Source organism: Hemicordylus capensis, chromosome 17, assembly GCF_027244095.1.
Source record: "Hemicordylus capensis ecotype Gifberg chromosome 17, rHemCap1.1.pri, whole genome shotgun sequence".
Lineage (NCBI taxonomy): Eukaryota > Metazoa > Chordata > Lepidosauria > Squamata > Cordylidae > Hemicordylus > Hemicordylus capensis.
Window position 1 is genome coordinate 12,486,790 of NC_069673.1, and position 23,571 is coordinate 12,510,360.

The window sequence follows — 23,571 nt, forward strand, 5'->3', positions numbered from 1 at the left end:
ACTGAGAGTGTGGGATCAGGTGACAGTGGGTGGGTTGGCGTTCTAAATATGCTTTCCTAAGGGGTTAATGACTCTCAACAGCTTTTATGCCAAACGGTGTGTATTTTTTTTTATTTTTTGTGGCAAGCTACACAGTTCACTGTTCTTTTGGTGGTTCAACATTTTGAAATCTATGGTCATGCAAGGCAATTTGCAACTAGATTAAAATATTTGTAACTACTGTGTGAGCCAGCGTGGTGTAGTGGCTAGAGTGCTGGACTAGGACCGGGGAGACCCAAGTTCAAATCCCCATCCAGCCATGAGACTTGCTGGGTGACTCTGGGCCAGTCCCTTCTCTCTCAGCCTAACCTTGTGGACCCAAATGGAGATTTTGACTATGGGCTGCTAATGGGGTAGGAACTCTCTGGGTAGTTTGAACCCATTGGTTGTGTGAACGCATTGGTTGTGTGGATAATCTTAGTGTAGAAGAATGGATATGCCATTCCAGATATGCTCACTGATCTGGTTCTCTGCCTCAGGGAGAAAAAAATCCCCACCAATATCCATATCGTCTACTTATGCTGATAATGAATTTGGCACTTTATTTGTAGAATGGAGGAGGAATGAGTTGCACAGAACCCGTTTTTAGCAACAGAAAAGCTTAGTATATATTTGTACAAGACTTTTCCCCCTGCTGCTTGATAGTCTCTTTGCACATGTTTAACCACTTAACGGCTATTAGCAGTAATCACTCTAAATTAATTATGGTTGCTCCCTTTCCCTAAATCTGTGAATGGAGCGAAAATTAATTGTCAGCAACTATCTTCAGTTCAATGGGAATTCCGTCCTGATCTCTGTCAGGTTATCAATTTATGCCCTGGAGCATGAAATTTAATTACATACAGATGTTATTTTTGGTTCCCGAAACCAGCCTGCCCTTTCTGAAAGTGTACAACGTAGTTTGACTCTGAAAGCAAAAATATGATTAACCAAAATTGACAAGAGTCCTCCTATTTTATTATTGGGGAAAGCTTTTTTGAATTTTTCTTTCCAAAAATCTATCAAATGCTTTTGAGGGAATTATACAAGTCTGTATCCTCTAACTAGGGTTTAAAATCTTCTCCTTATTGTAGCATTTATCTAGCACTTAAAATTTGCAAAGTCTCTATCAAGTTCACAATGACCTCATGATGCTCTTCCCAGAGCGGCTCTATCCCTTAAGGGGGAATCTCTTCCGGTGCTCACACTTCTAGTCTCTCATTCAAATGTAACCAGGGTGGACCCTGCTTAGCTAAGGGGACAAGTCATGCTTGCTACCACCAGACCAGCAATCCTCTCCGAAGGTAGGCCAAATGTTAGGCTTTAAGTTGAATTTGTTTTGACTTCAACTGCATTTTGTATACCATATGTTTTCATGTTTGTTTTTAAACGTTGGGTTTTCTTATTTGTTTGTGGACCACCCTGAGACTTGTGTAACTGACAGTTTAGGAAGGAACATAGGAAAAGCAAAAGCTGCCATATACTGAGTCACACCATTGGTCTGTCTAGCTCAGTATTATCTACACAGACTGGCACACCCCTGCGACTACTAGGATTAATCTGGGGAAGCTGGCTAAATGAAAAGGGGAGAAAGAGGCAAGCTAGATGCCATCGGACACGGGAAGCATAGCTTTTAGTGTGCGCGTGCTTAAAAATAAGACCACTGCAAAGTGTTTGCTGAAAAGGAAAAACGGACATTTCCTCCCGCAAGCGGCAGCATCGACAAAGGCCGGTTCGGGATCATGCTGGGCCCATGAGTTGCTGCGTGCGAGGGAGTCGGAGGGCAGAACAGGACGCTTGGCTTGGCCGCAGATTGCATTTATTCTGGCTGCTGTTTATTAAAACCTTTCCGCAGCAGGAGCAGGCGCGGTAAATACACAGGCCGATTCATTAGTGCTGCCGACCATCTGCTCCTCGGAGCTGGAGCTTACGGCACCACAGGTCGGGTCACGCCAGGGGTGGGGGCTTTGCTGATGGCAGCAAGGTTAGAGATTTGCGCATCTCCCGCACGGCTGCTGGGTGTCACTCCCAGCCATGATGGACGGATTTATTTGAAGACTGGGATTGGGGGCAGGTGCGGGGCGGGGGGAGCGATAAAGAAGCCAGAGAGTAGCAGCCTTCACCGCTCATGGGAGTGTTTCGAACTGGCGGCCTTCTGCCTGCCCTGGCACCTTGCAGGGGTGAGGGGAGAATCCTTGAGGTTGTCCTTTGGGAGGTTTGGGGTCTGTTTGGGTTGTTTGGGGAATGGCACCTTGCAGGATCCGGAGGAAATTCTCTCCTCACTTCCGCGCGCTGCTGCTGCTGCTGTCCTCGGCAAAACAGGACTTGTGTGAAAACTAATCGGGTAATCTTTAAGCCAGAGGCCGACACTGGGGTCTTAAGAACACCCAAGCTGGTGCATAAGGCGCTCTCAAGGGTGCTGCAAGGTCTTTCAGGTGGTGTCGGGGGAGTGGGGCCGAGGACTACCCGGGGCCGAGTCAAGGTTTCGTATTGGCATCTCGTCAGAACCTAGGAAGCTGGCTTCTACGGAGTCAGACCCTTGGTCCATCTTGCTCAGTATTGTCTTCACAGACTGGCAGCAGCTTCTCCAAGGTTGTAGGCAGGAATCTCTCTCAGCCCTCTCTTTCAGATGCTGCCAGGGAGGGAAATTGGAGCCTAGATGCTCTTCCCAGAGTGTCTCCATCCCCTCAGGGGAATATCTTTCAGTGCTTGCACTTCTAGTCACCCATTCATATGCAATCAGGGCAGACCCTGCTTAGCTAAGGGGACAAGTCATGCTTGCGACCCCCAAGACCAGCTCTCCTCTACTACTAGGCCAGCTCTCCTCTCTTCTACCCAACATTTGCAGCAGTTTCTCCAAGGCTGCAGGCAGGAATCTCTCTCAGCCTTGTCTTGGAGATGCTGCCAGGGAGGGAACAAGGAATCTTCTGCATGCAAGCCGGCAGGTGCTTTTCCCAGAGCGGCCCCATCTCCGGAGATGAATATCTTAACAGTGCTCACAGATGTAGTCTCCCATTCAAATGCAAACCAGGGTGGACCCTGCTTAGCAAAGAGGGCACTTCATGCTTGCTACCCCAAGACCAGCCACCCAATGGCGCAGCGGGGAGGTAACTTGTCTAGGGGACAAGAAGTTGTTGGTTCTAATCCGTGCTGGTATATTTCCCAGACCATGATTGATTGATTGATTGATTGATTCAGTGCCGTCAAGTTGGTGTCTACTCTTAGCAACCACAAAGATAGATTATCTCCAGGTTGATCTGTCTTCCACTTGGCCTTTCAGGTCTCTCAGTGGTGCGTTCATGGCTGCCATAATCGAGTCCATCCACCTTGCTGCTGGCCGTCCTCTTCTTCTCTTTCCTTCAACCTTTCCCAGCATTATGGACTTCTCAAGGGAGCTGGGTCTTTGCAGAATGTGTCTGAAGTAGGATAGCATGTTCCCAGAAATATGACCCCGACATATGATCTCAGACATCTGGGTATCCCTGTTACAGCAGGCCTGCTCAACTTTGGCCTCCCCAGCTGCTTTTGGACTACAACTCCCACAGTGGCCCCCTGCCAGGGATTAGGGGAGTTGTTGGCCAACATCTGCAGGAGGGCCGGAGTTGAGCACGGCTGCTCTGAAACCATCACTACATGCTAGAAATGCAGCTGTGAAATGCTTGACTAACCAGCAGAAGGTTGCCAGTTCGAATCTACGCTGGTACTATATCGGGCAGCAGCGATGTAGGAAGATGCTGAAAGGCATCATCTCAGACTGCGCGGGAGATGGCCATGGTCAACCCTGCCTGTATTCTACCAAAGACAACCACAGGGCTCTGTGGTCGCCCCGAGTCGACACCAACTCGACGGCACACTTTACCTTTACCGTTACCCCAAGACCAGCTCTCCTCACTATGGGTCTCCAGAGCTCATGGTGTGGGTAGCTACCCCTCTATAGGAACGCCAGTCACCCCGCAAATAGTTCGCTCAAGTGGGGGAAGATGGAGTATTCTCCATCCTTATTGTTGCTCATCCGCTTGGATTATGTAAGATCAGGACTGGTGAAAAGGCTGTTGTCATAACCAGAGAACAACCCACCAATTCAACCCCAAGCACCTGTAAGTCTTGGCCTGGTCCGATCAATTCCTTGAACCTCAGATCAGGGGAGGATCATGTGTCTTGGCTGAGCAAACAGAAGTCTGCAGGCATTCAAATGCAGGCATTCGAGTTCTTCCCTTAATATTTAGGTTGCTCTCCGCAGGCGTCCAAGGATGCTTTCCTGCTTCTGGCACATCTCCTGTTGGAGTTGGGCCACCCTACCAGTTGGAAAGTTTCTGTGGGGGGAGAGAGAGCATGGGGTGAAGAGGGTTAATTTGATTCAAATCAATTTAATTCACAGTTTCAGTTGCTCCACAGAAAGACTCAATTTTAAGATATTCCCATGAGGGGAGAGGGCTATTCTGGGAAGAGCATCTGCAGGCTTTCATGCAGAAGGTTCCAAGTTCCCTCCCTGGCAGCATCTCCAAGATCGGGCTGAGAGAGACTCCTGCCTGCAACCTTGGAGAAGCCGCTGCTGGTCTAGGTAGACCAGGGCTGCTCAACTTCGGCCCTGTAGCTGCCTTTGGACTACAACTCCCATAATCCCCAGTAGCCAGGGATTATGGGAGTTGTAGGCCAACAACTGCAGGAGGGCTGAAGTTGAGCAGGCCTATCCTAAAGCAAACAACATCCTCCCTATACTATATTGCAATAGGATAATATTAAATCTGATAAATAAATTTGAGAAATAAATGAATAATATGTTCGCTGGTGGGGGGGGGATGTAGTGAACTGGTTGGTCCAGGGCAGGCCTGCTCAGCTTTGGGGCCCCCCAGCTGGTTTTTTGGACTACAACTCCCATAGTCCCCAGACAAAGGCCATTGCAGCTTTGGGTGCTGGGAGTTGTAGTTAACAACATCTGGGAATCCCCGTTAGAGGGAACGCTGGTCCCTATGTGTAAGGAAACTCAGAATAGAAGTCCATTGTTAATAGTGAGTTCAGGGTTTCAGACCCGGGAAGCAGGCTGGGCCTGGGGTGGGGGTCCTCCGCAGATTAACCTCCATAGGTCCTGCTTGGGCCCCACTATGGTTTGTGATGGGCCTTAACATGGGGATGGGAGAGAAGAAGTAATGATGTGGCAGCTCTTCTGGCTGAGATCTCGGACACCACTGCCCGGAGGGTGTGAGCACCGAGGTGGTCTTGGAGGCATAGAGCTGGAGGCCTAGAGGTGGTCTCGGAGGCATAGAGCTGGAGGCCTAGAGGTGGTCTTGGAGGCTAAGAGTGGGAGCCCTCTGGCCCTCAGTGATGCTTTGCTGCTTCCTTTGTTGTCAGGAAGCCTCCATTTTGCTGGAAGCCAGGTTTCCTGATTCTTTCAGTGGGAATATAGGAAGCTGCCATATACGCAGTTCCCTCCAGGGCTGGTTTAGCCGCAGAGCACGAAACCAAAAGACAAGATAACGTAGAGACAAGCTGGTGTGGAGCTGTGGCCACTGCTCTGGACGGCCCTTGGCGCTGGTCCTACTGGCTTCAGTTATGGGGCTGCAGGTCTGAGGGGCCTTGGCCAGCCGCTGCCGCCGTGAGGTTGATGGGGCAACCAGGAGGCTAAGCCACCCAAAGGTGGGGCCTGGAAGGAAGCCGTGCTGCGGAAGGGGCTTCCCGCTGTGGATTGCAAGTGGCAGGCCTGCCGATTCAGCCAGCCGGGCCACCTGGACGCCATCTGCCACCCATGTCCTTTGCTGTCAATCCAAGCGGCTCGCCAGCGTCTGGCAGGATCCGCCCAGATGGCCTCCGCAGCAGCTGCAGTTCAGCCGCCCTGCTGTGATCGGGGCCCTTCTGAGTTCACTGTGCCGTCCTCTTCGGATTGAGCCGTGGAGGAGACTGTCTGGGCACCGCCTTCAGGGCACACTTAAGATGGGTTGACTGTGACACGGCTTCTCCCCTAGTCGCCAGGGGATCTCCTTCTGAAGATGAGGAATCCCTGGCTTTGCCAGCAGGGGATCTGGCCGGGAGGGAGAAGCAGCCCAGAAGGATTATATTGTTGTTGTTGTTTACACATCAGAACAGGTGTTATTGACTGGTTGGTTTTATCCAGACATCAAGTCCTTCCCAAGGACCTGGGGTGGCTGAATTTTATTGTCAATGTTGTTGTTGTTGTTATAGAATATAGAATATAGGCTGTTCCCAGTAAAGCTGCTTTTTGTAATTGGCTGAGGGTGATTTCTGTGGCCCCGATGATTCTGTGGCCCTTCTTCTTCTTCTTATTATTGTTGTTGTTGTTGTTGTTATATTTCTATACCGCCCTTCCAAAAATGGCTTAGGGCGGTTTATACAGAGAAATAACAAACAAATAAAGATGGCTCCCTGTCCCCAAAGGGCTCACAATCTAAAAAGAAACATAAGACAGACACCAGCAACGGCCACTGGAGGGATGCTGTGCTGGGGGTGGAGAGGGCCAGTTACTCTCACCCTGCTCAATAAAGAGAATCGTGCCTCTTTGCCCAGTTGGCAGGGGATGTCTGTCTGTGGGTGTTTGTGGATATGCACACCTGCTGGAGTCGAGATCAGGGTGGCTACATTCATCGGCGAGGATTGCTGGACACAATGGTCAAAATGGGGAGGCGGGGTGCACATTTGGAAACCCTCCTCTTGTGACTGGCGGGGGCTCGGCCGTGGGGCTTGGTGGCTGGTCCGTGCATTTCCCTGGCCGCATTCTTTGCACCAGAGATGGTCAGGGGCTCATGTAGTTTGGGGAGCAGGAACTGGGGGAGGAGCTTCTGCTGAACATCTGCAGAGCGGAGACGGGACAGGTCAATGGCGACTCAGAGGCAAGAGGCCTCTCAATCCCAGTTGCCGGGGAGCAACAGCAAGAGAGAGGGCATGCCCTCACCTCTTGTCTGTGGCTTCCCAGCGGTATCTGGTGGGCCATTGTGTGAAACACGATGGTGGTGTACTAGGTGGGCCTTGGGCCTGATCCAGCAGGGCTGTTCAGATGTTCTTCCTATGCAACTGAAAGTGCAGGTTTGCTTTTATCTGCTGTGGTATGGTATGCTTTATTACGGTCGTTGACCCAACAATACAGAACACAGTAAAAATAATAGAAGTACTGGAAAGAAAGAAAGAAAGAACATGGTGTCAAGGTCTTCATAAATACTGATAACTCAAACCACTAAGACCTGATTTTACATGTGGCCGCACCAGGCGCGGAGCCAGCTGAGTAGGCCTGCTCAGTGGCCCCCTCCAAATTTGCCCATGCGTGTTATGTCATGCACATGGGGGCATGGCTCAGGCTCCAGAGGAGCCCAGAGCGAACTCCCCCCTCCCACACCCGGCTGCCGAGAGCCTGGGCGAACTATCTGCTAGTTATTTCAGGCAGCGCAGACTGCCTGATGGAATGTTTTCCCCTTCCTCTCCCTCTCTGGAGGGAAAGGGGGAAACGTCCAGTCAGGCAGCCGACACTGCCTGAAATGGCGAGGGGAGAGCTTGTTCGGCTCTTGGCGTCCCAGGCCACGCCCCCTTTGTGTGTGACCTCCTTGTGCGTGACGTTGGGCATTGCCTGGGCTGCCAAGAGCCTGAGCGAGCTCTCCGCTCGTCATTTCAGGCAGTGTCGGCTGCCTGATAGGACGTTTTCGCCTTTCCCTCCAGAGAGGGAGAAGAAGGGGAAAACATTCTATCTGGCAGTTGGTGCTGCCTGAAATAACTGGCCTGGGCTCTCGGCGGCCCGGGTGTGGGAGAGGGGAGTTCGCTCTGGGCTCCTCTGGAGCCTGAGCCATGAGGCTTCGGCGGCCTTTTCCATTGGCGGCCTGGGTTCTTTGAACCCGTTCGCACAATGTTGGCTATGCCCCTGGGCCGCACAAAATTTGGCCACACATTATCTGAATCCGTCAGGGCAGGAGGAAAGAGGCTGGATGGCGGTGGGGTGTGACCCCCAAGAATACACACCCAGGCCTCCTCTATGGCTCCAAACCAAACCTAAATATTGAGCCTTTTAGTAACCTTTGCCTATCAAGGCAGTGCATGCGCACGTGCATTTGGAATGGGGCCTTCCGGTTTCAACCGGAGCGGGATCTCAAATTAACTGAGCGGACCTCAGAAATTGTGAGTGTGTGCCCACGCCCCACGCACATGCCTTAGAGGGAACACTGCTTGTGTCTTGCTGCTGTTCTACACAGGAGGTGCTTCCCGTGGGCTGAGAGACCCTCCCGAGGCTGTGTCAGGCAATGAGCGTTCGAGACAGAAGGGGGACCCCCACTAGGGTTGTCAGCTGCCCCACACTGTGTGGGATTGTCCCTCTAGGGACTCAATTTCTCCTGCTTTTTAACTGTTCCTCTGTAACTTTTAAAAATTGACTTTGGGAAAAAAACACTTAAAGCTGCCACTGCTTGGCGGTGCGGGGCGGTGGCCAGAGCTCTCCCGCCTCCCAAATGATTGTGAAGTTGGTTGGGGGCTCGGGGTACGCAGGCTGGCGAAACTAGGAGCGGCAAAAGACTCCCCTTACCTGACCTGCCTTTCTCCCAAATGCGCATGCGCCGAGACCTGAAATTGTCTGAATCGGCTTCATTTGGGAGGGAAATTCTTCTCTGTCCACTTTCTCCACCCCATGCATGATTTTATAGACCTCGATCATGTCTCCCTGCAGTTGTCTTTTTTCTAAACGAAAAAGCCCCAGGTGTTGTAGCCTTGCCTCACAAGAAAGGTGCTCTGGGGCTCCAATTAAGGTATTGGAGCATATGAACATCTTTTTGGATTTTTGTTTGTCTTTTTTTCTTTTCTTGGCAAGAGTAATAAGTAAGCGGGTTCGGGTCAGACTCTCTCCACAGGGTTTACTGTTTGGAACAGATGTCTGCTTTATTTAAAATACTCCAACAGCTTAGCCATTAATAACATAATATTTCCTTAAAATACATTGGGGGAGGTTGAGCTACAAAAATGCTTTGATCAGCTCCAAAAGGAGAATTTGTCCTTGCCATGAATAGCCCAGTCCTGGTGGTCCCATATGCTCCAGCTGCCCTTATTGATGGTATTTGAGGTGGGGGAGGTGGTGGTGGGGCAGGGGAGAAGGGGGGAATCCCATTGACTTTTGAGGGGTGTAGGGACTCCTAGGAGTGAACTGGGCTCCACATTCATTTTGCTCTTTATTTTGCTAATTTGTTCACACATCCCACCTGCAATTAGAGTAAAGTAAAGTGTGTCATCGAGTCGGTTTCGACTCCTGGTGCCCACAGAGCCCTGTGGTTGTCTTTGGTAGAATACAGGAGGGGCTGACCATTGCCTCCTCCCGCACAGAATAAGATGATGCCTTTCAGCATCTTCCTCTATCGCTGCTGCCCGATACAGGTGTTTCCCATCCATGGGGGCTCAAACCGGCAGCCTCTGGCTTTCTAGTCATTTCCCCGCTGCGCCATTAGGTGCAATTAGAATCGATCACATTCATTTAAATGTTTAAATGAATTGTGGTTGCCTTTGGATGCTTAGGTTTGTCAGCTTTCGGCCCATGAGAGCTAAATGCTCTCCAGGGCATTTGCATCCGACTTCTGCAAACGGAGTCTAAGGCATAAGCGTTGAATTGACCCTTGTGACTTTTGTTGCTGTTGAAGACATAGTCAAGGTGCTTTCCAGATTACCTGCTACAACTGTGGTAAAATGCTTTGGCTGGGTAGGATCAGATTGAGAACGATCCCTAGCATCTGCAACGGGAAAATTTCCCTACACCGGAAAAATACAGCTACTTTTTTGCAACGGACATACGATGTTGTAGCACTAAACCACAGCGATAAAACCCGAAAGAAGGCATCTGAAATGTGAATGGCACCCTGCTGACAGACTAGGGCCTGTGGTGTCACAACACAGGAAGTACAGAAGCACACTTAGATCTGTTGTGACATTGTTGTAGGGGCTAATCTGGAAAGCGCCCAGTTTGGAAGATAAGTTCCCAGTGACATGGCTTTCTTAGCTGTTCATGATCCTTGATCCAGTCAGCTGGGCACATGTTATCTAGTAGTTTTGTTTTTAGCTGCTGCCTTCCTCTGTGTAATTTTGTATAACTGTATAACTCTGTAGGAGTTCCCAACCCGGGGTCTTCCAGATGTTTGCTGAACTACAACTCCCATCATCCTCAGCTACAATTTATTATGGCTGGGGATTCTGGGAGTAGTAGTTCAGCAAGATCTAGAGGAAACCCGGTTGGGAACCGCTGCTCCAGAGGAATAGATTAAGGCAGTCCACACAATGATAAAGAAGGCAGGAGAAGCCCCCTACCCAAGGTCGGGAGCTGGGCGCACTCCCGTTTCCTGCTCATATGCAAGTCAAAATGCAAGGTAGGACGTGCAGGCAGAGACGGGGGCAGTTCATATTAGGGATGTGGACGGAACCGGTTCGGAGGCCCTTTATAGGCCTCCGAACCGGTTTGAATGGCTGGCGGTTCGGCCAGTTCAAAGGTGGGGGGGTTGACTTTAAGGATGGGGGAGGGTGCACTTACCCTTCCCTCCACTTCCCCCTTCGCCCCCCGCCAGCACTCCATTAGCAAAGGGTCCTTCAGGGTAGCAGCGTACCTCCTTGCCACCCCATTGCCTCGTCGGACCCTACGTCACCAGAAGTACCCGATGCGCCTGTGCGTACCTGATGCGCCTTCAAACTTTCCCCGCCCGCTTTCGTGCACATCCCTAGTTCATATGGCCGACATGAGAGCAGGAGGAGCTTTCTACCTGAGTTCAGGATCCGGGCGCAAGGCCGATTTCTGATTGTTCTGCTAGATGACAACAAGGTCGGGGGCAGGGATCGTGAGCATCAGTTGCGCTCTAACTGGGTAGGTCAGTTTCCCCACCTACCTTGTTCAGAAGCCAGGGACCGAGTCTGGGAAGGACTTGACTCGTTGATGGTCAAGCACCCCACCTCCCACCGTGCTTTGATCTAACGCACGATAGAAAACCGGAAGGGGACCCAGCTCTCGGGTCAGGGTCGGAGTCTTCTAGGACCCTCGTGTCGATCGTGAGGACTCGACACAAGGCCCAGGGGGCTTTTCCTCCTGGGTTCAGCCGCTGGAGGCCTCCTTGTTGGGGGTTGTAATTTGCCCCCCGATAATTCGCAGAGCACTAAAGAAGCTACCCCTTCCAGTTACGGAGTCATCTGCAGAGTTTATTTGTTGTAGCTGTTTAGAGAAGACCCGCAGAGATTCTTGGAGAACCAAATGCTAAGCATTTATTGGGGAAGTCCACTTGGGAAAGACATAATCCTAATCTAAAGGCTACATAATGAATGGGGGGAGAGAGAGAGAGAGAGAGAGAGAGAGAGGTTTCCATCTGCTCTCTAGAGGAAAGGAAGGATTCTGTGACTCTACAGGAAATCCCTGAAGAGTCATATCAGGGGTCAACGAGTAGAGACAGGTAGACCAGTTAGGGAGACCCTCACTCACTATCTCTACTCCCAACGCCCCTAGTGGTCATTTGGATTGTTGGCGCAAAAGTTCGATGCACTGGAAGTCCATTTCCAACACTCCTACCCATTGGGAGGTGAGCACATGATCACTGCCTGTGCCTCCTCCCTTTTGTATTTTTACTGACACGCGAGCAGAAAACGGGAGTGCACCCAGCTCCCGAATGTAGCCGGGACACTTTCCCTACCCTATCCATCGTGGGGTGAGCGAGGCTGTTTTCTCCGGGGGGGCCGGGCTCTCCGGGGTCCCTTTCTTCTCTCTTCACTGTTGCTCTTCTTTCAGGAGAACCCCTACATGTGCAGCGACGAGTGTGATGCATCCAACCCTGACCTGGCCCACCCTCCCAAGCTGATGTTTGACAAAGAAGAAGAGGGCTTGGCAACCTACTGGCAGAGTGTGACGTGGAGCCGTTACCCGGCCCCTCTGCTGGCCAACATCACGCTCTCGTGGAACAAAAGCATTGAGCTGACGGGCGACATCGTGGTGACGTTTGAGTACGGCCGGCCCACCGTCATGATGCTGGAGAAGTCCTTGGACAACGGGAGGACTTGGCACCCATACCAGTACTATGCGGACGATTGCATGGACGCCTTCAGTATGCAAGCCCGGCGGGTCAGGGACCTCTCCATCACCAGCGCCAACCGGGTCATCTGCACGGAGGAGTATTCCCGCTGGGCGGGCTCCAAGAAGGAGAAGACCGTCCGCTTTGAGGTCAGGGACCGCTTTGCCATTTTCGCCGGGCCGGAGCTCAGGAACATGGACAACCTGTACACGCGGCTGGAGAGCGCCAAAGGCCTGAAGGACTTTTTCACCGTGACGGACTTGCGGATGAGGCTCCTGAGGCCAGCGCTTGGGGGAACCTACGTGCAGAGGGAGAACCTGTACAAGTACTTCTATGCGGTCTCCAACATTGAAGTCACGGGAAGGTAACTCAACCCGTTCTCTTGTTGTCCGTACCTTTTCCTGCAAGGGGGGGTGGGGTGGGGGGCGGCCTGGGCAGACTGCTGAGGTGGTGAGCTGAACTGTGTGAATTGGATGACCAGTTACTCCAGTTACTGAGGTTACTCCAGTTACTCTGTGCATATTTCCTTCTCGATGATGTCTAGGGCAGGCGTTCTCAAGCTCGGGCCCTCAGCTATTTGTGGACTACAGCTCCCATCATCCCCAGCTACAGGGGCCCAAGTGGCTGAGGATGATGGGAGTTGTAGTCTGACAATCCTTGCAGACCCACGTTTGGTCTCGTGTGTTTCCCCATCCTCCGCCAGCCACAGCGGGTGAAAGTGAGTAGGAGTGGGTGGATGTCGCTGTGATATTAAGCTGGAGGTAAGTTGCTCGTGATGTTACAGAGGCGCATTAGATGCGCCATTGCACTTCTCGGCGGCCACTGAATGCCTGATGGGATGTGCTCCACACCTTGAGATAATATATGCGATGGGCTTTGGTCATGAAACGCGCTGTGGCCGTGTCCTTGTAATTAAAGGGTTAACTAGGATCAGTGAACCAGGAGCTATTTTCTGTGGTGTGAGAACCCCCACTTTAATGCCATGGTGAACTAGGATTGACCGGCCATTGATAACTATTCCAGCACCAAAATTCAAACATTTTTCTCTTTCTCTGGGCGCTTTCCAGACTAGCCGCTCATCAGCAGCAAAATGCCTCCGTTCAGGCAAGTCGCATTTGAAATGCAAACAGCGAGGAGAGCAGTCTCGCGGAAACGAACAACCCGAAAAAATAGCAACTTTTCCACACTGGATATATGACATCCTAGCTCTATATCGCAGCAATTAAATTTGAAGCAAAGTATTGGAAATGTGAACGGCCCCCTGCTGTCCGTGTCGGGACTGCTGTGTCACAACACAGGAAGTGTGGAAGCACACTTCTGAGATCTGCCGTGACCCCATTGCAGGGTCTAGTCTGGAAAGCACCCTGCTCCAAATTCAGATTCCAGAACTATTGCTTTCATTCTGGAATTCCCTAGCCTTCAGGTTGCTCTGGCTTTCGGCACCCAAAGGGTTCCAGCCAGAGGCTTAGTTCATTTAGGTGCTCTGTTAGTGGCTGGAAAGGAAACCCCTGTTTGCTCTCCACCAATTAGCCAGTGGCGGCCGGTGTGGGCACTGCCGGTGGCAGGGGGGCGGTGGCGGGAGGCGCCCTTAAGTGTGAATTAGTATGTGCAGTGGCGAAGTGGGGAACCAGCTTGCCTCGACTGCAAGAGGCTGTGAGTTCAGATCTCCGCCGGTGTGAATTCTCAGAGTGTGCCTAGTAAATACATTTGTAGTCACCTATATTGGGCAGCAGCGATATAGGAAGGTGCTGAAAGGCATCATCTCACACTGCCCGGGAGGAGGCAGTGGTCAACCCCTCCTGTATTCTGCCAAGAAAATCACAGAGCTCTATGGTCACCACGAGTCTGCACCGACTCGGCAACCCTTTTCCCTTTACCCCCTGCACCACCACATCTGAAAGCTTTCCCCAGAGTGCCGTGCCGCCTGGCACAAGCCACGGCGGAGGATCGGTCCAACCACTCAGCCGGCCGAGGCCGTTTGCATGGCCAGCAAATGCCCTCCATGCATGTGCAGAGGCCAGCTGAGCGGCGGGGTCGATCCTCCGCCGGCAGCATGCCGCTGATCGGAAGAGTTTTTAGGTGCGGCTGTATGGGAGGAAAACACCTACTAGTTTACACTTAAGGGTGCCTTAAGCCACCCTTCAGCAGCACCCAGTGCAATTAGCCAAATAAGAATCTAGAGGAAAGAGCTCTCTGAATACTCCACGGATGGGTGTGCCCCATAGCCATAGGAACTGGAGTGAACATGCATGGATGAAGCCCTCCTTTGCTGTAGCCAGAGGAAGCAACATTTCTGCCGGGAGTCTCCCGTTTGTGACCCTTGAGGCAGGAGATCTCTGCCTATTATGCTCAGCCCCTTTCCTGGACGGCTGCTTCTCTTCCCTGTGCTAGCGTGGTTGCCAACTCCGTGTGCACGTGCGCGCGCGCACACACACACGCACACCCCCCATCATGCCCCGTGTGGCTGTTTTCCTGGCGTGCAGCTGGAGGCTGTGCTGACAGGAGATGATTCCGGAATCAAATTACTGTCTCCGGGGAGACTGTTCCATTTTAACTCTGCATTTTTCATCCTGGAAATTGGGATGCAAAGTCTGAATTTCCCATGAAAGTCAAATTATGACATTTTTCATTTGGTTGATGCCTCTGAAACGCTAATTTGTAGGGGCCAGCCAAACGGTGCCTTCCTTCTTTCCCTGGCTGCATCTCCCTCCTTGGGTGGAGAACTGAACAGAAGGCAAGGAAATCTTGCGCACACCACTGTTTAAAAGTCTGTTTAAATCTTGCACACACAACTGTTTAAATGCATCTCCCAAGTTCTCTTTGGCTAGCAGGTGAGGAGAGGAGAAGGACCATCCCTGTTCTGTAGGGGTCTCTTGCCTACCTGCCCTCCGCCAAGTTCTCTCCCGTTAAGCATTTGAAACGGGTTCGTTTGGCAGTGAGAAAGAAACTTGCAACTTCATCCTCTCCACAGTGTGATGACTTGTCAAACTTCGCAGTGACCTTTCCTCGCGTCTTCTGAATAGCTAATCGCTGAGATGTTTCTTTAATGGTCACTGCTGTCTGGAAAACGCTTGCCGAAAACAGGCATTGATGGCTTTTGATTTACTGGTGGCTCCTAGCTACCCTCTCTCGCGGGCACTCCATCTGCTCGGGTGAGGGCGGGAGAGAAGCCGTTTTGACAGTCGGGCGGTCGCCAGCCCAGAAGATTAGTCAGCATTCTGCAGCTAGAACCCGAGAGGGGTCCCAGGGCATCTCTCTGATGCCTCTTCCTGATGCCTCTTCCTGATGCCTCTTCCGACTCTCAGTGATGGCTTGCCTCCTTCTACTTAACTTGCATATCTATAAAGTATAGCCCTATACAGCCCTATAAAGCTGAGATGTTTCCCCGATAAATACAAAGGGTTGGTTCCCATCTATAAAGCCCTTAATGGAAACAGGAACATAGGAAACTGCCATATACTGAGTCAGACCACTGGTCTATCTAGCTCAGTATTGTCTTCACAGACTGGCAGCGGCTTCTCCAAGGTTGTAGGCAGGAATCTCTCCCAGCCCTCTCTTGGAGATACTGCCAGGGAGGGAACTTTGGACCTAGATGCTCTTCCCAGAGTGGCTTCATCCGCTGAGGGGAATATCTTGCAGTGCTCACACATCAAGTCTCCCATTCAGATGCAACCAGGGCAGACCCTGCTTAGCTATGGGGACAAGTCATGCTGGCTACCACAAGACCAGCTCTCCTCCCCTTGGACCCAAGGTATTTAACAGAGTGCGTCCTTCGTCATAAACCCTGCTGCCTGTTACAAACTTCTGGAGAGGTCCGGTTACGGTTGCCACCAGCTTGTTTGGTGGCTACTTGGGACCGTGCTCTCTGTGTGGATGCTTTGGAATATGCTCCCTGCTGAAATAAGAGCATCTCCTTCTCAGTTTGTTTTCAGGAGGACGCTCAAGACTCCCCTGTTCTCGCAGGCTTTTCATTAGAATTAATTTTAATAATTTTTAAAAACTTGTTTTAATAACTATTTTTAAAATTGTGTTGTGTATTTTAATTTGTGTCTTTTTAAATATTTTAAATTTTTTAGACCGCCTAAAGGTGTACGTATCAGGCAATATAAAAAGATAGATAGATAGATAGATAGATAGATAGATAGATAGATAGATAGATAGATATTCCAAGACCAATGCAGGACTCCATATCCACTAAAGAAATGGACCCTGATGTGGTCGCCTGTGGAGCGCACTACTTTTCTAGGAAGTGAAGAGCTATCAAGCAGTAACAGAAAAGGACCCTCCCATACCTTAGGGACATAGGAACATTGGAAGCGGTCATAGTCTGAGTCAGACCATTAGTCCATCTAGTTCATTATTGTCTACCCAGACTGGCGACGGCTTCTCCAAGGTTGCAGGCAGGAGTCTCTCTCAGCCCTATCTTGGAGATGCTGCCAGGCAGGGGACTTGGAGCCTTCTACATCCATCAGATGCTCTTCTCAGAGTGGTCCCATCCCCTAAGGGAAAGATCTTATAGTGCTCACACATGTAGCCTCCCATTCAAATGCAAACCAGGGCAGATCCTGTATAGCAAAGGGGACAAGTCATGCTTGCTGCCACAAGACCAGCATTCCTCTCTATTTCCTTCACTTCCTTGAGCCTTGATGCTCAATAGCAACTCATAGACTACAGCTCCCATGATCCCCTGCCACAGTGGCCAATAGCCAGGGCTTGTTGGGATTTTAGGCCAATAAAGGAGGGCTGAAGTTGAGCAGCCCTGGGATGGGCCTTTTGGGGAAGAGAATCTGCCTGCTTGCATGAAGAAGGCTCTGGGTTCCCTCCCTGGGTGCTTTCCAGATGACACACTGTTCAGCAGTCAAATGCTTCGACTTGGCGGGATCGTTTTGAAAACGCAAATAGCTACCGCAATCCTCCTACAGCGGGAAAAGACAGCCATTTATTTGTGAGGCACGTGCAACGTCGTACGACTAAAATGCAAAGGATAAAATCCAAAAGAAGGCACCGGAAATGTGAACGGCACCTTGCTTAACGGACAGTAGTGGCGCTGCTGTAGCAGGTAATCTGGAAAGCACCCTGGCATCTCTAGATAGGGCTGAGAGAGATCCCTGCCGGCAGTCTTGGAGAAGCCGCTGCCATCCTGTGAAGACAATACTGAGCTGGATGGACCAAGGGTCTGACTCAGTATATGGCAGCTTCCTATGTTGACTGTTGGGCACTGTGGCTGTGGATGATGCCACAACTGGAGGTCTGAAGTTGTGCAGGGCTGGTAGGAGAGCCTGGTGTAGACCTCCAAGGTCCCTCCAACGGCAGCTGCCGATTCCGGCTCGCTTTCTGGAGGACACTTTATTTTTAGACACCCGTCCCGCTTTCCTTTCTTTTTGTGTTCTTTTCCTCCTCCTCCTCCTCTTGCTTCTATCCTGTCCCTATTGATCCAATGGGTAACTGGAGACGCCAAGGACCTGGGACAGGAATAGCAACGAGAAAGCCCTGGACCAGCCAAGCCGGAGTGCGTCAGGCCAGAGGGAAGGAAACCGAAGAGTGGGGAACGGAAAGACCTTCCTTTCCCCCTCGAGGAGGTCTCCAGGTTTCTGCTGTTAATCCTCTGAGGCGAAGGGAAGGGAGGGTCCCCGGTTCCCTTCCCTTTTGCCACTGCCTCGAAATCAGTGGGTTGGGGAGGCGAGAAAAGCGGAGGCTGACCCCCAACTGGCTCTCCCATCATCATCACACCTCACCAGCATCATTTTCTCGCCTCGTTAACACCAGGTAGACGGTCAGGTTGCGTGTGCATCGCGGAAGAATTAATCAGGAGTAATTGAAGTTAATGTGGTGGACACGGGGCACCAGGCTGCAGTTATGAGAAATCCAATCGGGGAGAAGCAAATCCATTACAGACTCATTATTAAGATTTCTCTCCATGCTTTCCCTAAGCCTGTTGGGCGCTCTCGTTGGCCTCTCTCTCTCTCTTTCTCTCTTTCCTCCTCTCTCTCTCTCTCTCTTTCTTTTTTAAAAAAACCTCCACAATTACGTAACCCCATGGGAAAAAAGAGCTCTGTGTTGTTCATTAATACTACAACAGTATTAATAAAAAATACTGCACAAGTATCTCCGGCACGGCGAGCTTCGAAAGAATAATTGCCACTGCCATAATCCGGCCCAAACATCCATCAGAGCTTGGATTAATTAACTGGGATGAATTATTCAACAGACTCTTGGGGGGGATTGTGTCTTTGGGTGCACCCCGCTCCCTCTAAGCGGTCCTGGGACTGCAAAGCCGTCCCCGTTGGCATCCCTTCCATGCGGCCTACACGCTGCTGTCGTTTTCCTCCTGCCTTCACGGGGCTCTTGGGGTCGGCGCATGTCTTGCCCAGGCCCGGGTTCTGCTGTCTTTCTCTCTTGTGGGAGCCGGTGTGTGTGTGTGTGTGTGTGTGTGTGTTGTGGGGGTGGACAGCAAGGAAGATTGCTATTAGCTTCTCCTCTCCTCTCCTCTCCTCTCCTCATGCGAGTTGCAAGCTTATATATATATATTTATTTATATTTATATACTGCCCTTCGTGCCCCCTCCAAGGGTGGAGGTCAACCACAAGTTAAGAATTCAATACACACATCAAAAATTGGGAGGGGGGGTCTTTGCAAGGCGTGTGAGGAGCTTGAGAGGATGAGGTGGGTCCCAAAGAGCTGCTCCAGTGGCAGCAGTGTGGGCGGGGCCTCTCGCTGCCCCGCTGAGGCGCCCCAAAGTCTGCCTCCCGAGACAACCGCGTCCCCTTGCCTCATGGAAGGTCCGCCCCTCCCCTCCCCAGAAATCCAGCACCTGGGAAGTGTATTTGTAAACGTCTTCATTAAAGAGCCTTCTTCCCTGTAACGAGTGCTAACGAGTGAGTGTTAATTTATTTAGAATTAATTGGTGCAAGCCCAGGGGAGTGCGCGCATCTATCGCCGCTGCCATCTTCTCATCTATCAGTCTGGGGTCTGGACTCAGCCATGCTTAATAAGTGTTTTCCCAGCAGTTGGGGTTGAGCGTGCCAGATCCTCATTAGGGCTCCGGGCTCTCGTTTGTGTGGAATCTGCCACCGGATCGCGGTTGCTTGAAAGGAAACCAATATTTTTGCTCAGAGAGCCCAGTCTGAAGAGCTCTGTGCAGTGTCTGAAAGGGCCCCCCACATTTAGATATGGGGACTCTGTGCTCCATGGAGCGCCTTATCTCTCTTTAATGGCTTCTGGCCACATTGACTTACACACCCCCCCCCCCCAAATTCAGAAACAAACTCAGTAATTCGATTCAAAGGAAAGCATAGGAACATAGGAAGCTGCCATATACTGAGTCAGACCCTTGGTCCATCTAGCTCAGTATTGTCTACACAGACTGGCAGTGGCTTCTCCCAGGTTGCAGGCAGGAATCTCTCTCAGCCCTGTCTTGGAGTTGCTGCCAGGGAGGGAACTTGGAACCTTAGATGCTCTTCCCAGAGCGTCCCCTTCCCCTAAGGGGAATATCTTATAGCACTTGCACATAGTCTCCCATTCAAATGCAACCCAGGGTGGGCCCTGCTTAGCAAAGCGGACAATTCACCTTTGTTCCTATGTCCCTATGACATTTGGCCATTGGAAATGACAGCTGCTGCATTTGCAAAATTCATGCGCTTGTGCAAGAATCAGCTTGCACAACTGCCTGAACGCAGCATCTCAAAACCTGCACAATGTCACACAGGATGCTAGCCACTGGTCTACCTTACAGGGTCACTGCAGGACTACTATGACGACGACTACTAATTATATACACTACCTTTCAGCAGAAGTTCTCAAAGTGGTTTACATAGAAAAATAAGGTAGATAAATGGTTTCTAAAGAGAAACATAAGGTGGCAACAGCCACTGGAGGATGCTGTGCTGGGGTTGGATAGGGCCAGTTGCTCTCCTCCTCCTAAACATAGGAGAATCGCCACTTTTATTTATTTATTTACATTTATATCCCGCTTTTCCTTCCGAGGAGCTCAGTGCGGTGCACATGGTTATGTCTATCCTCACAACAACCCTGTGAGGTAGGTTGGGCTGAGAGAGATGCGACTGGCCCAGAGTCACCCAGTGAGTTTCATGGTTGAGTGGGGATTCGAACCCGGCTCATCCCGGCCCTAGTCTAACACGCTAGCCACTACGCTCAGTTAGTGGGGAATTTGCTACGTGGTTATTGATTCCCAACTCTGGGAATTCTGCTACGTGGTTATTTTATTTCCCCTCCACCCTTCTTGGATGCATAGTTGGCAAAGAAGGAATCCTCGCCTCGCTTAGAATGGGTGGCATTGGGGACAATGGAAAAAGGAGCCCGAAAAACAGTGTCTGTGCTGAGTTTTGTAGGCGAACTTGAAACCTTCCGGGCTCCGCCTGGCATGGGCTCCTCTTTCTGTGTCTGATCCAGACCTCCCCCTCCCCAACGGAGGCGGCAATTACTCGGCCTGCCTTTTAGATGCTCCACAACCACACAGAAGGCGAGCGCCCGTGTCCGCGGGCCTTTCTCTCCCCAGCAAAATCAAAAGGCGCAAACACAACCCCCCCCCCCCCGGCTGGCTCGCCGGTGCCGCGAGTGAGCCGTCTCCTTCATGCGCTGCCAGTGTCGTCGAGCCCTTTGTAGGCAAGCGTGTCAAGATGGAGCGGATCACAAACAAAGAGTTGCCAGGGGTCTGTTGTGCCAGTTCAGGTTGTGGATAACTCAAGAGGGGGCAGCAGGGGAGTGGTGGATTTTGATTCATGTCTCCCCGAGAGCCGTGATCAGTCGCCAAGCGGACTTCCTCCGGCGGGGGGAGTGTGGGATCGGGAAGAAAGAGCTCCCTTCACCCGCCTCGTCCCGTGGGGCTCATTAACGGCCCGTCAATTAGAGGCAGAGCAGACCTTTCTCTCGGTGGCACTCACTGCCACCAGCATCCCGCCTTTGGAACCAAGCCCTGAGCAGCTTGCCAGCTTCTGTGGCGGGAGTGGGAGCAGGGGCGTCGCACAACAAGGGCGCTGCGCTTGCACATGGGGTGTGTGGCTCGCCTGTCAGCGAGCCCGTGGGAACAGGCCCCACTTTGCTTTGTCCCAGGGCCAGCCACAGGCCCTGCCAGGGGGGAGCGAGTCTTGAGTTGGATTTGGTGCTGAAAACTGCGCCACAGTTTGGAAGACGGCACCGCCCGACACGCCCTGAGGAGGGAGGAGAGCTGGTCTTGTGGTAGCCAGGCTGGTCCCCTTAGCTAAGCAGGGTCCACCCTGGTTTGCATGTGAATGGGAGAGCACATGTGAGCACTGGAAGGTCTTCCCCTTAAGGGATGGAGCCGCTCTGAGAAGAGCATCTAAGTTCCAAGTTCCCTCCTTGGCAGCATCTCCAAGACAGGGCTGGGAGAGATTCCTGCCTGCATCCTTGGAGAGGGCGCTGCCAGTCTGGGTAGACAGTACTGAGCTAGATGGACCTATGGTGCTGCCCTTGTGGCTGCACAATTTCCCTGGCACCTGGCTGGGGCTCTTTCTCGTGCATCCAATTTGCAGTCTCACGTGTCCAACTGGCTGCTTTCAATCTAGCTGCATCATTTCCAGAGTGGACAGGCTTGCATTGGGGGTGGGGGAACAAGTAAGGAGGCACCCTTTTAAAAGTGGTGATTCTTTTTATTGAGCAGGGGGAGAGCAACCGGCCCTATCCGTCCCGAGCCCAGTGTCCCTACAGTGGCTGTTGCTGGCATCTACTTTATGTTTTCTTTCTTAGATTGTGAGCCCTTTGGGGACAGGGAGCCATCTTATTTAGTTAGTTAGTTATTTAGTTATATTGTTAAATTTAAGAACCCCTGCTAACTGAACAAAGAGACACCTTTTAAAGTGGTGATACTCATATATTTGGCAGGGGGAGAGCAACTGGCCCTATCCATCCCCAGCACAGCATTCCTCCAGTGGCTGTTGCTGGGGTCTACCTTGTGTTTCTTTTTAGACTGTGAGCCCTTTGGGGACAGGGAGCCCTCTTATTTATGTATTACCTATTTTTCTATGTAAACCGCTGTGAGAAGTTTGTTGAAGAGCCATATGTAAATATTTGTAGTAAGTAAGTAGTAAGTAAATGTATATGCTGCCATTCATGAAAACAATCCCAAGGCGAAAGTTTAGGGTCTGTGTCAGGATCTCAGTGATGGACTAGTACGCAGGTGCCTCGAACCACTGCCAAGAGCCCCATCCCCACTGCAATGGGACCCCCCCCCCCATAGTGGGTGTTTTGAGGGCCTTTCACCCCATGATCTTTCTCCGATTCAAAAGACACGCCTGTGTGTGTGTGCGTGTCTCCTCGTCTCGGACCGACCCGAGCAGAGAACCGTGCCCCTGGCACAACAGCAGCCCCGTATAAGGACATTTGGGTTGCTTGCTGGGTCAAGCTTTCGGCCTCCTACCGTGGCCAGAGAGACGCGTCTGGGAAGCTCACCAAGAGGGCAGCGTCTCAAGGGCTACTATCAGAGGCAGGCTGCCGGGTCCGCTGGGTCTTGGGTCTCGGCTCCAGCACCACGGCGGTTCTTTCATCCGAGCAGGTTCTCCGCTGCCACCAGACTCTTCCCCGGCTGGCTGCTGCTCATGTGTCAGGCGCTGACCTCCTGGGTCTCCCCATCTTGCCTTTGAAGTCTGGGCCGCGGCTGGCTCTCTCGGGGACGACACCAGCTCTGCGCTGGTGTGCTCAGCACTGAGCTGCGTGGCCCCCCTACGGCCATTGATAGTGGTGCTAGGAGCTCACTGCGAGGTGTATAGAGTCCTAGGAGCTTACTGTACGTATGGCGGATTAAGAGCAGCAGCCCTCCGCCCCCCACCCGGGAAAAGAGCCACACAGGAGCTCATTAATACTAAGGTGGCTCAACGCTCTGTGTGTGTGTGTGTGTGTGTGTGTGTGTGTTCCTCCCTCCCTCCCTCCCTCTTTCCTTCCTTCCAATACTCACTCACCTCCTTTGCTTTTCTAACTCTCTTTCCCCCTTCTTTCCTTTTTTCAATCTTCCTTCCTTCCTTCTTCTTTCTCTTCCCTCCTTCCTTTCTCTCTCCCTCCCTCTCTCTTCCTTCTTTTCTTTTGATTTTCCCTCCCTCCCCTCCCTCCCTCCCTTTCTCTCTTTTTTGCTTTTTCTCCCTCCCTCCCAGATGTCTTCGTTCTACCTACCTACCTGTCTTCCAGAGACAGCTTTATTTATTTTTACATTTATGTCCCACTCTTCCTCCAAGGAGCCCAGAGGGGTGTACTTACATACTGAAGTTCCTCCTCACAACAACCCTGTGAAGTAGGCTAGGCTGAGAGAGAAGTGACTGGCCCAGAGTCACCCAGCAAGTCTCACGGCTGAATGGGGATTTGAACTCGGGTCTCCTAGTCCAGCACTCTAACCACTACACCACGCTGGCTCTATGGGGCATTCAGTTGGGCATTCAGTCCCAGAGCATGGTCTCAAGGGCACGACAAGCCACTGAGGCCACTACAGCCACCTTGCTGAAGCTAAGCAGGTGTTGGTGTGGTCAGTGCCTGGATGGGAGACCCATGTACCCCACCTTTGGAGGCGGGGCCCTCGCTCAGT

General features: G+C 51.6%; 1 protein-coding gene across 6 annotated transcripts in view; it reads left to right on the plus strand.

Annotated features, from left to right (window-relative positions):
• The window catches only part of NTNG2 (netrin G2), a 99,444-nt gene that overhangs the window by 38,200 nt on the left and 37,673 nt on the right, over nt 1-23,571 (plus strand). For all 6 annotated transcript variants that reach the window (XM_053282449.1, XM_053282444.1, XM_053282447.1 and 3 more), the window contains exon 3: nt 11,747-12,390. In XM_053282449.1, coding sequence (XP_053138424.1) covers nt 11,747-12,390 — 644 coding nt within the window. The remainder of the gene's footprint in view (nt 1-11,746; nt 12,391-23,571) is intronic.